At 30.4% G+C, this 16,455-nt stretch overlaps 2 protein-coding genes across 2 annotated transcripts; one reads left to right on the top strand and one right to left on the bottom strand.

Annotated features, from left to right (window-relative positions):
* Positions 1–832: 832 nt before the first annotated feature.
* Positions 833–10,180, bottom strand: LOC129608095 (uncharacterized). Its single transcript, XM_055519419.1, has 4 exons — positions 10,106–10,180; positions 7,085–7,219; positions 2,395–3,537; positions 833–2,329 (listed from the first exon to the last, which is right to left on the bottom strand). Exons 1-4 carry the CDS (start codon positions 10,178–10,180, stop codon positions 833–835), a joined length of 2,850 nt encoding a protein of 949 aa, XP_055375394.1.
* Positions 10,181–13,245: 3,065 nt separating this feature from the next.
* Positions 13,246–16,210, top strand: LOC129608093 (uncharacterized). Its single transcript, XM_055519417.1, has 3 exons — positions 13,246–14,378; positions 14,658–15,101; positions 15,145–16,210. The coding sequence occupies exons 1-3, from the start codon at positions 13,246–13,248 to the stop codon at positions 16,208–16,210; spliced, it is 2,643 nt and encodes an 880-aa protein (XP_055375392.1).
* The last annotated feature ends 245 nt before the right edge of the window (positions 16,211–16,455 follow it).

Genomic DNA, 16,455 nt, shown 5'->3' with positions numbered 1-16,455 from the left:
CCATATACGTCATCTTTCACGAGAAGTTCCTGATATTCGAGGTAGACTTGTTGGGAGTTTCGGATTGTTGATCTCGTTGTAATGTGGTCATAGTACTGGTTGCCTGTCTTCGGTATTGATAATATGTAGAGAATTTCTCGTCCATTGGTTACTACCTGTGGTTTTGCGTATTCTATTGCCTCAATTTCGTTGACGTAGGGTAGTGTATCGATCTCCTTCAGTATTTTTTGGATTTCAATCCTGCTAAGAAGATTTGTGTTGACAATTCCATTTTTTGCTAATTCTGTCGCTAACACGATTTCTCCCAAGGCTTCTTTTATGATTCCAAGTTTGTTAAATATTATTTGTTCGGATCGATGATCTAAGTTCCCTACATGTTCCAAAATGTGGTTAAATCTTTCTACTACTTGGTTTGTTATCCTCATAACTTCACGATTTATTTTGTACTGTTGATTATTATTTTGTATCAGCTTGTCTTGGCTTGTAACGATGTTGTCCCAGTCTGTGGCGTCTGGTGTTCCTGCCAGCCATTTCCATGCTGTACCAATCCAATTTATTGACCGTTGAACTCTTGATTTGCTGCTTCTCAATTTAGTCAGAAATTCCATTATTTGAGCCAGTTGGTGTTCTAACTGTGGTTTCATTATGCTGGTCGAGTTGATTCCATCAACCAAAGGAATGATTTGTTGTATAACCTCGTCATAGCTCTTTAAATCAATGATGTGCACCAAATTGAAATTTCCTTCCAAGATTTGACCTTGTCCTTGTTTAATGGTTGCTATTGCGCCTTTGAATTCGAAGATTTTCGGAAATGCTGTAATTCTAGTGACTGCTAGTCTAAAAAGAAACCTTGTGATAACACCGCTCCAATAGCTGTGTCGGAAGCATCGGTTGTTAGGATGAACGGCTTCTCGAAATTTGGAAATATTAGGACTTCTGAAGATATAAGTAATTCTTTCAGCCTGTTAAATGCCTTTAACTCTTCTGCATTCAATTTGATTCCAACTTTCTTAGATTGATTGGCCTTTATTTGTGCGTTTTCGCCTCTTGTTAAGCTCGTTAGTGGTTTCGCCACTTTTGCAAAATCTTGAATAAATCTGCGATAATATGATGTGAGTCCCAAGAATGATTTTAGGTCCTTCAAATTTGTCGGTGGCATGATGTTCTGAATGGCCGCCACTTTTCTGGGATCGGGTTTGATTCCTTCGCTTGTGACTATATATCCAAGAAATTCTGTCTCGGTGTTGAAGAATTTTGTTTTTTCCAGGTTGACCTTCAGGTTAGCTTTTTCCAATATGCTAAAAATCGTTTCAATGTTCCTTAAATGTTCCTCCTCCGTTTTTCCATATATGATAACGTCGTCGATGTATACGTAGCAGCTTTTGCCTATCTGATCCTTTAGAACATCATCTATCATGCGTTGGAATATTGAAGGCGCATTCCTCAGCCCGAATGGTAGTCTTAGGAATTCGTACTTTCCATTCATTGTTGAAAAAGCCGTCTTGGGAATGTCCTTTTTGTGCATCATGATTTGGTGGAATCCGGATGTCAGATCTAATGTTGTAAAGAATTTGGCCTGGCCTAGGCTTGCTAGTGTGCTTGTAATATCCGGTATAGGATATGTGTCTGGTACCGTTACTGCGTTAAGTCGTTTAAAGTCGATAACCATTCTATACTTCTTCACACCTGATGAGTCGGGTTTCTTGGCTACTACCCAGATCGGTGAGTTGTAAGGGCTTTTCGAAGGGCGGATAATTCCATCCTCTAGCAGCTTTTTGATTTGTTCCTCTACTTCCTTCCTCATATTGGCTGGGTATGGATATGACTTGGTGTATATGGGATCATCAGTAGTAGTTTTAATTTCTGCTTTCACTTGTGTGTCTATTATTTCCCTGTCGTTTATTGGGCCAAATATTTTCTCGTATTTCCTTATTATTCCCATAATTTTTTCTTGGATTGCCTTCGGTAAATGGTCTGCCCCGATTTCGATGGTGTTGACTTGAGCTGATGCCTTTGCCTTTAACGGAATTTTTATATCTGGCTTGATCCTTAAGGTGTTGTTCTTTCTGTCTATAATGGCTTCGAGCTTCTTAAGCGTGTCGTCTCCAATTATACCATCAAAGGTCTTCAATCCTGGCAAAACAAAAAATTCAATGAAGGTGTTGTTTCCCAGACTCTGAAAAAATCTTCCTCCGATCTTCTTGGTGATTGTTATATCTCCTCCAGCTGAACGTATCTTGAATGGTTTTGTTGTTGGTTTGGCATTTGTCGCGATCTCTTCTCTTACAAAATTTTTATTAGCTCCTGTGTCGACTAGAAATTTTAGGAGCTGGTTGTTTTTTGTCTTGAATTCTAAGTAAGGAACGCTTGAAAGGCGTCCGTCATAAAATTTACTTCTTGAACCTCATCATCTGCATATGCTGGTTCTTCGTCATATTCGCTGCATTCTTCTGGGTGGTCATCTACGTCGTCTTCAAGTGTTTCCATATTGAATAGCCTTTGGTGCTTATTGCTAGGCATGTTGCCTACTGATGGTGGCCTCTTGTATATTCCCCTGTAGTCGTCTGGCCGATTCATATAATTAACCTGACGTGTTTGTATGGATCGGTCAACGTCCATCTTCTCTAACGGTTTTGGCGGTCTAGGTGGAGGTTGCGATTCTCTCTGATGTTGAATGTTGTAAGCCAAGTTCCGTTGTTCCACTGTTAATGGCTGTTCTGGTTGATACGACCTTGGGTTCCCAGCACTTGGTTGTTGTCGTTTCATGGACATTTTGTTGAATGGTACAGTGATTCTGTTGTTATCATTCCTGTTGTGTATAGCGAAGTTTCGGCAACTATAGTTCTGGAGCTCTAGACACGTTGAATATGCTTCTGGCAGAGTTGACGGTTTCTGAAGCATCAAGTACCTGGACAATTCCCCATTGAGCCCTCGGATAAATACGTCCAGTGCTCTGTTTCTTTGTGATTCTATCAATACGTCTATAGTTTCTTTTGTATAATTCTCGGTCTTGATCTTATTGATTATGAGGGAGAATTGATGGTTGACTCTGGCGTAGAATTCATCTATGGTTGATCTTCCCTGCGTCAGTGTGCTCATTTGGTGCTCCAATGTGCGTATGTCCCGTTTGTCGGCATAATGCAGGGACAAACACTGCTTGATTGCGGCCCATTCTTCGTCGAACAGGTTGTACGATATTAGAGCTGCATCTGCTCTACCTCTAATTTTTCCTCTAATAGCTTGTAATATTGCTCTGTATATGGGTTTGTTTCTGACAACTTCGTAATCTCGTAGAATTGATTCTACGCTGTGCACCCATGATACATACTGCACTGCATCGCCATCAAAGGTTTGTAAATCTTTGACACAGTCCGGAAGTCTCGATATTTGTTTCAGGTCGTCTTCACTTTTCGGTGCTGCCAAATTTGTTACCTGCGGTTGTGGTGTATTGAACTGAGCCTCTAGTTTTGCTAGGCGAATTTCAAACCGTTTGCTTTGTTCAATTTGAGCATTGATGGCTCCATTTAATTTTTTGAGCTCTTCCATTATTTGTTCCATTTTTAACTTTTTATTAAGGTAATTTCACTAATTAAATTATTCTATTACGCGGTTTTAAACTTTTAAATTATATTTTTCTTTCAAATTTTGTCGATTAATTTCAAATTTTTTGTTAAATTTAAGTTTTTAGTTGGTTAATCTTATTAATTTTTCACTGGTTTTATTTAAATTTCTGATTACTTTTGTTTTATTTTTTAATTAAATATTTCTTGGTAATATAAAATTTAATTGGTTAATCTTATTAATTTTTTACTGGTTTCATTTAAATTTTTAATTACTTTTGTTTTATTTTTTGTATTAAATATTTATTGGTTAAATTTTAATTTTTCAATTTATTATCGGTTAATTGATTAATTTTTCAAATTTTCAATTTAATTTTCATTTATCACTTCAATTTTTTTAAATCTTAATTTTTTTAAAATTAACGAAGCTTCTATATTTTTAAAGCTTATTCAGTGAGATGCAGTTAGTTTCCCTCAGTTAAGTTTTTAAGATTAAGTGTAATGAAAAACTACTTACAGGAAAAAAACGTAATTCATCTGTTTGAGTCTTGGTGAGTAATGCGAATAGCGGTTGAGTTGTGTTTGTCCTTTTTAGACGTGAACTTTTATTCTCGTAAACGTCCTACTGCGGCACAATCTTCAACACTTTTTTGTAAGTACGGTTTGCTTCAGTTCCTTTTTCTTTTTATTTCACTTCGGATTTCCACAATACGCGCACTATAGTTGGGTACACTTTTATCGCGATATGCTTATTTTTCTTCTTTTCTTTTAAAATTTAACGAAGAGTTTTGCGATTTCACGATTCAAGTCACGTTGGGCGCCAGTTATTAAACTATCTTGATTCGATTATAAAAAAATAATTTTATTTCACACAATGTCACAACTATTACTTAAAAATTAAATTTTACAATTACTTAAATTCGAATTGATAGTTTAATTATAATATTCTATTCTTATTAACACCAATTTTAGACTAAATCATATCTTAAAATCTAACAGTATTTATAGTAATTAAAATTAAGTTCATTTCCGGCCTCGTGCAAAATTATAGACGTTTCGTCAGCATTTTTGATGGGAACGATAATTTCGTAATTTCTTCATGTTTAAACATGTTCGATTGCAGACGCTGTGTCAGCAATTTTCATGTGAACAGAAATTAGTATCGTACTGAAGATGTAATTTGATACCACTTGAATATGTAACTAAAGACGGTGATAACTTACATATGTAGGTATTTCAACTTTCCTGTATTTTTTTGCAACACTTTGTTTTGTGTATCCTCTGCATATTTTAAATTTTTAAAGTAAGAGATAAAGAAAACTTAAAAAGGTGGGTGAACTTCATTAAAATTCTAAAAGAATCTTGTGATTACACGTACATTTGTGTATTCGTATTTAGCTACATGCTCTTGTGTGTGTTTATTTTATGCGGAGCCATTGGTTATATCTGTATACATATATTTTGTACAGAAATACACATTTTTTCTTAATGTGCAAATATTTTGTATGAATAATTTCGAAATGGAGAACAATAAATGTGTTTTTAATATTCTGTATAGAAGAGAAATAAAAGTTTAATATTCCATTTTAATTTTTTTTCCTTTTCTTATTGAATTTGACAAAATGTCAACCGGACTTGAGAAAACTTTAAGGAGATAACCTAATACCTTTTCTCGTTAGAGGTATAACACATGCTCTTTTGTTTTATAATTATATCATTTATTTGTTTCCACAGGAATTTTAGGAAAGTGTGAGAGGTTCCCTAATAAATTTGAGAAAAAATAGTATTAAAATGCCAACATCTGTTCGTATTTTGTTTGTCTTCATCCGAGAGAATTCTCGGGTATATCAACACTCGGGTAGACGTCAACACAACCTACAAAACGAATGGCAAAGCTTGTATATTTTTTAACAAAGCTTTATAAATTTGTTTCTCAAATTGAATCAAAGTTTAATAATGACAAAAATTGTTATATAGGTTCCCTCATTACTTACATTAAATAAATTTCAGACATTGTGTGAATGAACAATCTAATTCTAAGCTGTATCCATAAGGCAATTCTCTAGCTGGTTTTGTTTCGAGCTTTAGTATTTTCTTTATTATAGTAAAAAACTTGTTTTTTGCCTCAATATTCGGGTCGTCTTCCATTACTAATTGAATAGTCGTCCTTTTTTAAGGTACGGTAATTTTTCATTTAAAAATTATTGACTTTTGTGTGAATACTCTTCTTTTGCATACCAAAAATTCTTCGTAGATAAAAAGGAGAAAGTAAACTTGACGTGAAAAAATTTTGGCAGACGCTATGTAGTCTACATATATGACAAATATTTGTTTTTGCATTGTGAATAATTCTAAAAACAGAAAAATTTTTTTTTAAATGAGATTTCACTAGTATTGAGATTTGAGTATATTGAACTGGTATTTGAATGATTTTTTCTCAATCAATACTGCAATAACACTAATGTTGCTTGAATTTTTCTTAGAAAACGCAATTAGTGCTAATTTCTTAACTTTTATTACTGATGCTATAAAACTTAATTATTTGTTTATACACACACACGTACATAATTCATATAGTAAATATTGCAATTAGATGGTTTCAAATATATATTTATACATACATATGTACTTACATAATATTATATAAAATTATAAAATTGTTCTTTGCACATAACTGAAATTAAAGAAACATTAAAATGTTTAATGGATTGCAATAATTACTTTTAAAGAATAATAGAAAATTAAAAAAAAAATATTGCGCAGAAGTTGATTGAGTTAATAAGTGTAGAAAATAATTCGCTTGTGTGAAATTTAGTTAATTGTTTGAATTGATTGCACTTTCAGTTGATAATTAAACTACATGTGTATTTGCGGTGCTGCTATAAGTTAGTGTATTTTCAATCTGAGTCTAATGAGCAAAATATTACTACCCAGCATTGTTGCGTTAATGTCTAGAAATATATTAATATTTTGTCCCTCCAGCGTATCAATAAATTGCCATCACTTAAAACATGGAATTGTCAAAAATGTTGGTTTGCTTATAAATTCTCCTCAAATAACAATGCGAATTTTAACATTAATATTAACATAAGAAAATCACATTAAATATAATTTTGCTTTTTAACAGTAAATAATTTGAAATTTAGATTTTTCATTTTAGTCAAATATCTTTGAGATTATTGTCTATCTCCTTTTAATGAATTATTTATTTTTATAATATATAATAGACGCAACAAGATTTTGAATTCATTATTGCTGTCACATACTGAATTATTGTTAATCTATCTTGCTACATTAAAAATTTTTTTCATATTTTTGCTTTTCATTCTCTATTTCACTGAAGGATAATTGTGCAAGTTCTTGGCATAAAACATTACCCTTGTTTCAAAAGCAGATCGATATTTTTTTCTTTTCTAAAATAATCAAATGATTGTCATGATAATAATGATTTGGGCATTCGAACAAAGGACCAGATTTTAATAATAAATAAAATCAAATTATAATTTTTTTGTCATTAAGCAGACAGTAGTCATAAATTGTCTGAAGTTGTTTATGTTAGGTATGCTTGTGAGCCTTTGCTCTTTAATTAAAGACATTTGCTCTTTAATTAAAGACATTTCTGTTTGTGCCCTTAAACAAGTAAATTTAATGTCTCTAATCTTTAACGTTTTAAAGCAAAAAAGATAAAAAATTTTAAATTATTTAAAATAAATAATTTTTATTCTTGTCTTATACATAAAAAAAATGAAATTATCAAAAAATAGTTGAAAGATTTACACCAACTACCACCTTTAAACATATCAAATTTTTACACCAACCGGTATGTCATAATTATTTTGTAATATTTTTCCCTCGTACGATTTTGTAATAACAGGACGGAAAGCAAGTGGAAGTGGAAAATTTATATTTTTATTACTTCATGCGTTCACGTTGTTTTAAAATAATAATTAAAAAATAAAAATAAAATAATAAAGTGGACAGGAAACAGTTAATATTTCACCGATTTGCAAATTAATAAAAAATTTTTATTGAAAAATTTTTTTATGTTGTTTTAAAATTCAAATAAAAATTATGAAATAGTGTTAAGCACGATATTTTAATAAATTCAATTGATTGTGGAACTTAATTGCACGTTTTTTAAAAGGGCAATTTCATTTAAATAAGTAATTTTTACATGTCGCAGCACCGGAAGACTTCCTAACTGCTGAAAAATCTGCAAAGACAAAATCAATGCCTGGCATCAAACATAGTGTGACCCGGTTAGATTTCCCAATCTCATTTAGTCTAATATAATTCGCATTACACCGATGAATTAAGTGCTTCGTCTGTGTGGTAAGTTTTCTGCGACATGAGTCTGCATCATAAGCCAGGAGCGGTACGACCATCATAGTACACCTGAGCGCCAAGTCCGGTTCATTAAGAAGTCAATCTACAACTAGAGTTCACATCGGTGATGCTTGTTCCCACTGCAGTCTTGACCACTGGTGTGGTTAACGCATTGGATATCCACATTGAGGTCTTATCTCTTCGTGTGTGGTATTGTCATCTGTAAAAAAAGACACGTTAATTGGGATTATAAATTAAAGAATTTGTTCGCTAATACGAAAAGCCCAACTTCCTTTTGCTCTATATTTTCATGTTGAAAATGCTGGTCAACTGGTACAGAGCGGTCTCTGTCGACTTTTCGATCTTCAGTTAGAGTTTCTTATAGTTTGGTGTAGTTGTTAATGTATACTAAAGGTTTTGTATGTTTATAATGCTAGCCCTTAATTGAAATTTTTATAATATTGTGAAAAATAAGAGTAATTGTAACTTCCAAATTATTTTGATCAATTTTATATTATGGTGTGTTTGAACATCTTATATTATGAGTAGGTGAATGAAAAGGAATAAAATTTATAAATAATTCTTAAAAATTACATATAATTCTCATTGTAAATTACATATATACCATATAGATATATATATTTATATACCATATATATATATATATATAGAGTTGTATTTTATCCTCTTTCAACGATCCTTTCATAAATAAAAATTATAAATAAATTAATAAATTATTTCAATTTTTTGTTGTCCTTCGGTATTATTTTTAAAATTGATTTTATTATTTTTGTTTTTTTTTTGTACATAATCTAATTAACTTACAAGTGTCCTTTTCCTGTTTTGTTATCATCTTTTGTAATATCAGGTATATTTATGGATTCGATGTCATATTAAAGTCCTTGAATATTCATTAATATTTTATGTTTATTAATATTTAATTTAGCATAATTTTAGGAACCGAATCTTATGAATGATTAAAAAAGAAAATGTTTTTATTAGTTGATAAGGTAAGAGAATTATAAAAACAACAAGAAGAAGAGAACAAAACAAAGCATAAAACAAAAATGTCACATTTTACAAATTTCAACAATTATTCTTCTTGTATAAGGCATTAGAATTTTCATATAGAAAGTATATACATATACACACATATACAATAAATTAAAAATAAAATGACCTGTAAAAAAAATATAAGAAAAATTTTTATATCCTTTTTTTTCCTTTTCAAATAAATTTCCACAAATGTAGCATGTTTCTAACATTATCGTTATGTTTGTGTGTTTTTTGAAAAGTAAGAAAATTTTCTTTATTGTTTTTCTTTTGGACATTTCGGTTTGTATTAAGGGGTTTTTTTGTTTTAAACCATAGTAGAACAGAAGTTTATGAATTTGCAAAATATATTACATAACATAAAAGGACCATAGTATATGCAACGATCCTCAAATTCAAAACTTCTTATAGGCGTTGTTAAACTTAAAGGGTGCTTATTTAGACATAAAGTTTTGTCAACTCTCCATTTCATTTCAAAAAGTCATTTCTAATTACAACATTGTCCGAAAACCTTCCATTTTGTTTGTTCATTGTATTGTATTTTTTTGTATAATATTTTAAATTTTTATAATTATTCTCTTAAAATTTCAAAAGAATGACATTTTAATGTTTAAGCACGCTGTTTTATGTTTGTGTTGTAAAAGAAATATTTGTTACGTAGAATACACAGAACATTTTTTATTAATTTAAGATTTTCTTTTTTTTTTGTTAAATGCTGTTAATTACCTTTAAGAGAGAAAGAAGAGAAGAAAAAAAAAAAGAGTTAAAATTTATTAAGACTGTATATGAGTAATTAAATGTGTTACAATGTTACCTTGTAATTAAAAGGACAAAAAAGGAAGTAAAAAGAAAAGAGGAACTGGCATGGAAATTTTGAATACCATAATCACCCTGTTTATTGTCAAGAATTTACGCGTGTAACTAAATGGATTACATAATGTAATTATTTTTTAATTTTGACAGATAATTTTACAGTATTTTGACAGATAATTTGACAATGTTTTGAAAGATAATTTGAAAATATTTCAACAGATCGTTTGACAATACTTTGGAGTGAAATTTTTTAAAATGTCAAAAATGTTCGGAAAATTTCCGCAAAAATTAACTTAACCTCAATTTGGTATATTCAGTAATTGAAATTGTATTCCTGAAAAAGCTGACGTTACATCTACATTTTGAAAACCTTCTAAATGTTTAGCTCTGATTTGTTTAGACGCTACAATTGACGAAAACCGAGTCATTTTTAGTTTTAATCAGGTTTTTTAATTTAATTTTTAAAATCTATGCCAAAGTTACAACCTGACAGACAGAATAAATTTTAAGTATAGCTTTCCTTTTTCGTCTTCAAAATTAGAATAAAAATTTTTTCTTTGTTTGTATAGAAAACATTTTCCACAGTGTATGCAAAAAATAATATTTCTCTAAAAAAATGTTTTTTTTTTTTTAATGAAAGATTTTTCAAATTAAATTTTTCTTCTCTTTGGAATGTTAATGAAAAAAAAAAGAAAAAAAATTTGAATAATTAAAATTCCTCCTATTCGCAATATAATTATTAATATTTCATTTTCTTACATTAAACACAAATCCAATTTTCTGTTATACCAGTTGTATACTGTTATACATAAAATTTATAATGTGTATATAAATGGAAAAAAATTCCTCGTATATTACACTTTTTACATCTTTTCTTAACGAAGAATATTTTTCTTTTATACCTTAAAGAAAATATTTAAATTGAAGAAAACTCAAGGGGAAAATAAAACAAATTACCATCCATACGAATATTCTATATTATGTACATATGTATGTATTATATATTATTTTTCTCCTATGTTATGAGTGTGTACGTGTTTTTATACGTGCTTATACGTAAACGTCGAAGTTTGTATATAAATTTTGTATAATTTTTTTTTTTTGCACATAAATTTACATAAAAATCTTTGAAACGATTTATTTTCCAAATTATATAATACGTAAACACATAGTTCATAATATACCGGGGTACAGGCTTTTAGGTTCAACGATTAATTTTTTTTATATTTTATAGATTTTATCGAAAATGATATTGAGTATGTGTGTATGTTATAATAAAACAAAAAAAAAACATTTAAAATTAAATTAAAATTAATTTCAAATTTTTTAATTAAATATTGTGTATGCGTATGAATAATTAAATTAATATATGACATGTATTTAATTTGTCAAAATGTCAAATTCAAAATGTCAAATTAAGTTTGTAACAAAGGTTGAATTAAGTAATATGGTGGGTAATTCACGTAATGTAAATTGTTTTATTTATTCAATTTATTCAGCAATTATAATTGTATAGCTGAATTTAATTCTGCATTATGAAAAAATATGGAAGGTATTATGTTTATATTTAATTAATTTTATAACAGTTTTAGATAGAAAATTTACATTTCAGGTGAAATAGTTCAAATGTATGCATTCCAAAATTATAAAGCGGGTCCTTTTGATATTACGAGTAAACTGCTGATTAAGAACGGTTATTATTATAATTTGTGCATGTGTTGGATCAATAAGGGCAGTCTTTTTGTATAGGGTATAATATATATATATATATTGTTTTCCCAACTATTTCGGAATATTTGAGAGAATAAATTTAATATAAATCTAAATATTGAAAATTTGACATAAAAATAAAAATGTAAGCCTTCTACTGGAATAAATGTGCGTAACTAATTTTGTAAAATATTCTTTTGTCTGACCTAGTGTAGTTGAAAGACATAGAAAGTTTTATATGTTTTGAGTATACATTTAAATGGAGCGTTATACAGTATAATACCAAATTTTTGACCTCGATACGGTATATAAAAAAGATACATATGCAAATACACACATATCGTATAAATTTAAATGAAGAAAATTCAATGATAATGAATTATGTATATCGAATTAAAGGAAATTATAACAATAGCGGAAATAATAATAAAAAGAATAAAATCTAAAATAAATATGTTATAAACCGTTATTTATGTCTGTACAAAAGAGCATTTTATTGTAGTAAAACTACTCCTATATATATATATATATATATATGTATATATTTTATTCACCATTCTGCTGAGGGAAGAAGTTAAATCGGGATTTCTATTTTTTATTTTATTTTATTTTTGTATTGTTTTATAGAGATAAAATATTAATAGTTTTTTTTTTGTTTGTTTGTATATATTATGCGAAATAGAAATCCTTATGAGAATTTCAATTCCTAAATAAATATTTCAAATGTCTATAAAAAATCAAGGATATTATGTACGCATTCATGTAATTTAATACAAAAAATATAAGTATAGCTATTCGGATGTGTAACACATTATTTGCATGTACATAATGTACATATATATATATATATACATAAACGTATATATGAAATGATAGATAGTAAGAAAAGATTTTATTGTATGCGAACCTTTAAACTTATCTATATACCAACACATTTTTTTTACGATTGATGACGGTAAATAAATTTTAACTTGAGGCGGTTTTTAATGTTAACTTCATATACATATTATATAACATAATTTTTTGTACACGAGAAGGATCTACATATTATTATACATAATAGTAGAAGGCTTAGCATATTAAATGAATGTGTGTATTATGTAAAAATGTTAGTGTATTACTTAAATTTTATTTATTATTTTTTTATTATATTAAATAAATTTTTATTTTTTATTTCATGTGAAGGTAATGTACGCATTTCTAAAGTTAAAAATTTTCTGGAATTAATCATTTATTTTTCTCTTCGCGAAAATTTTTCGGGAAATAAAGAAGTGTATAAGAAGCGTCAAAATGTTGAAAAAAATTGATTTGATGAAATGTAAGCAAAAAGGCTTTTTTTACCATTTTATTCGTTCCCATTGAAGAAAATTAGTAATTAAACAATTTTTCCCAATAAAAGTTTGTACGGACTTTAAAACTATTCCTTATTGTATAGGTGTATTGCGAAGGAATGGGAAGGAAATGGGGTAGTACGCGATTATAGCTGATGGGTACGAGTTACTTCAGCCTCTAGCCTCTGCTACCCAACGCCAAAACTCACCTTCACGAGGTCCTCCCTGTTAAGCTGAGCAACCCTTACGAAAGAACTGGTACCCAACCCAGTTGGTGTAGTATGGGTCAGTGAACAAACGAGTGCGGCGATTTAAATCCAGAAGCGTCTGACCCAGAATGGGCGGCTCCCTGGTCTGCGTCTGATCCCAGAGGGACGGCAGTTAATGTACCTGGTAGTAGGTATAAAATACTGGACATAGGGTTGACAACTCTATTCCATATTTCTTTAGTCATGGAACCTCAAACCTGGCCTCGGATACACGATCGATCAACTAGGCAACGATCACGGCAATGTATTAAGGACTCTGATTTGAATATCGGCTCATGGAATATTAGAACGATGCTACTCCCGGGAAAAATGGCAGAAGTAGTTGATGAAATTATGAATTATAACTTTGAAATTGTAGCGCTTCAGGAGTTAAGATGGAAAGGACAAGGTGAATTACGCAAAAGAGATTATTCTATTTTTTACAGTGGCAATACCAAACCTGGCTTGAACGGAACCGGTTTCTACGTAAGCAAGAAAATACGTAACAGTGTGTTATATTTTGAACCTATAAATGATAGAGTCTGTGTCTTGAAGTTAAGGGGGAAGTTTCAAAACATTACGCTATTATCAGTGTATTCTCCTACAGAAACTACCGAAGACGAACTAAAAGAAGCTTTTTATGATGATATATTTAGAGTATGTAATAAAATATCCAGACACGATCTAATAATAATAATGGGAGATTTCAACGCCAAAATAGGCAAAGAAAATTTTATTAAAAATGTAGCGGGACTACAATCACTCCATTCTAAAACTAGTGAAAATGGAACACGTCTGGTTAACTTCGCCTCAGAGAATAACTTGTGGATAAGTAGCGTTTCATTTCAACATAAGAGAATACATAAGCAAACGTGGAAGATACCAGGTGAAAGAGGCGCAAATCAAATTGATCACGTTCTGGTAGACAAAAGACATGCAACCTCGATTTTAGACGTCAAAACATGCAGAGGAGCTAATTGTGATTCAGATCACTATATGATTAAAATAAAAATTAGACAACGTTTATCTACAATAAACTCTAATAAAAACATATTTAAAAGAATAAAATGGGACACAGAAAAGATAGTTGCCAATGAAGATTTAAAATTAGTTTATCAACAAAATCTATCGCACAGAATTGACAACGTTTATATAAACAATAATCCATCACAAAACTGGGCTAACATTTGTGAAGCTATCAAAGACGCTGCTAAAGAGGTTATTGGCTCTGAACCTCGAAACAACAATAACTGGTATGACTCTGAATGTAAACGAATCAACGAAGTAAAAAATGAAGCATGGAAGAAACAGTTATCATGTAACACAAGAAGTAATCGGTTAGATTACGAAAATAAAAGAAGGGAAGCGAAAAAGATAATGAAGAGAAAGAAAAAGGAACATCTAAGAAATAAAATTTTAGCTTTAGAAGAAAATTCCAAGCGACATGCTAGAAGATTTTATCGGGGAGTAAAATATCAAACTACCGCTTTTCAACCAAGACTGAATATCTGTAAAAATAAAGAAGGAGAAATATTAAAGGAAGAAGACAAAATATTAGAAAGATGGTATGAACATTTCCAGGAAACTTTGAATAAACCTGATACGGGAATACACAGTATGCCACTTTTGCAAACAGTAGAAAACACCATAAACCAACCAACAATGGAAGAAACTCAAATTGCAATTGAAAAGCTAAAAAATGGAAAGGCTAGCGGTGAAGATTCCATTATAGCGGAATTAATTAAATACGGAGGCAATAACTTACATTACAAGATTCATGATTTAATTATTAGCATATGGAATACTGAGATTATTCCTGAATCTTGGCTAAATAGTATAATTTTCCCGGTGCATAAAAAAGGAGACAAGAAAATTTGTAGCAACTATAGAGGCATATCCTTACTTAATGTATCCTACAAAATATTTACCAATATATTATATGACAGGATAAACGAAATAGCGGAAAAGGTTATAGGTGAATATCAATGTGGATTCAGAAGAGGTAAATCTACAATAGACCAATGTTTTGCATTAAGTCAAATCTTTGAAAAATCACAAGAGTATTCAAGAGATATTCACTGCCTATTCATAGACTTTGAACAGGCGTTTGACCGAATCAATAGGAAAAAAAGTATTTGGAGTAATGCAAAGGCTAGGAGTACCAGAAAAACTTATAAGACTCGCATGCGCTACGTTACGAAATACAAAAGCGAAAGTACTTGTACAAGGAAAACTTACCAACTCGTTCAACATTGATTCTGGTGTAAAACAGGGAGATGCATTATCTGCTTTGATATTTAATATGATGCTACATTATGCAATTAATGAAATTGATCCTGGAGCTACTATCTTCATTAAATCGTATCAGATATGTGCGTATGCGGATGATATTGTTATACTCTCGCGTAATGCTAATGTTTTGAAAGAAATTTTTACCAAACTCGCTGAAGCTACTGCAGGTGTTGGGCTACATATAAATGAAAAAAAGACTAAATACTTCATAAAAAGCAGAACGCCCAGAATAACACATAATCTTAGTATTGGAACTTACACTTTTGAAAGCGTTACTCAATTCAAATATTTGGGAGTAGTTTTCTCGAATTCAGAGGATTCATCAATCGCAATTAAAGAGCGAATTAGTGCTGCTAATAAGAGTTACTTCGCCCATGCAAAACTTTTGAAGTCCAAACTTTTAACGAGGTCTACGAAATTCAAATTATATAAAACACTTATAAGACCTATTCTTACTTACGGATGCGAAGTATGGAACCTAAAGGTTGCAGACTGCAAAATGCTATCAATTTTTGAAAGGAAAATACTAAGAAGATTATACGGACCAGTGAGAATGAATGGCAATATTTATAGAGCAAGATATAATCATGAACTTGAAGCATTAATACGAAATCGAACCATTATTCGATTTATAAAATCCAAACGAATAAGTTGGCTGGGCCACATGGTTCGTATGTCAGGCGAAACAACACTAAAAAGAATTTTCATGCATCGCGAGCAGGGGACGAGAGCGAGAGGAAGACCCAAAAGTAGATGGCTGGACATGGTTGAAGCGGATCTAAGTACCATGAATATTAGAAATTATAGCACGTTGGCTCAAGATCGAAGTGAATGGAAGAGAATAGCTGAGGAAGCTTTGGCTCACAGAGGGCTGTAATGCTAAGAAAGAAAAAATTGCGAAGGAATAGGTTAATAATGTTGACTAGCTCTTAAATGACATTTCAAATTCTATGGCGAGATTGAAATATCTTACCATTGAATTTGTGAACGTTTTCATCAGCCTATGAAAATTAGAATTGAAATTTCTTAATGTGAGTCTCTGTTAATACAAATTTTAAGCAGTAAGATGAGAAAATATTTTGACAACATTTACATGAAACTACTTCTAATAAATTTTTAAAT

Source organism: Condylostylus longicornis, unplaced genomic scaffold (assembly GCF_029603195.1).
Source record: "Condylostylus longicornis isolate FDR11 unplaced genomic scaffold, ASM2960319v2 ptg000030l, whole genome shotgun sequence".
Lineage (NCBI taxonomy): Eukaryota > Metazoa > Arthropoda > Insecta > Diptera > Dolichopodidae > Condylostylus > Condylostylus longicornis.
The sequence above is the reverse complement of the archived record's forward strand: the minus strand, read 5'-3'. Positions and strand labels throughout refer to the sequence as shown.

Excerpts from the sequence above, each read along its gene's own strand:
- LOC129608095 (XM_055519419.1), bottom strand. The coding sequence starts at position 10,180 with ATGACTCGGTTTTCGTCAATTGTAGCGTCTAAACAAATCAGAGCTAAA. Across the intron at positions 3,538-7,084 it reads TCAGACAATTTATGACTACT|CTCAAAAAATTAAATGGAGC; the intron begins GTCTGCTTAATG and ends ATAATGGAAGAG. Across the intron at positions 2,330-2,394 it reads CAGATGATGAGGTTCAAGAA|CTCCTAAAATTTCTAGTCGA; the intron begins GTAAATTTTATG and ends AAAAACAACCAG.
- LOC129608093 (XM_055519417.1), top strand. The coding sequence starts at position 13,246 with ATGGAACCTCAAACCTGGCCTCGGATACACGATCGATCAACTAGGCAA. Across the intron at positions 14,379-14,657 it reads TGTAACACAAGAAGTAATCG|TATGCCACTTTTGCAAACAG; the intron begins GTTAGATTACGA and ends GGGAATACACAG. Across the intron at positions 15,102-15,144 it reads ATCTTTGAAAAATCACAAGA|GCGTTTGACCGAATCAATAG; the intron begins GTATTCAAGAGA and ends GACTTTGAACAG.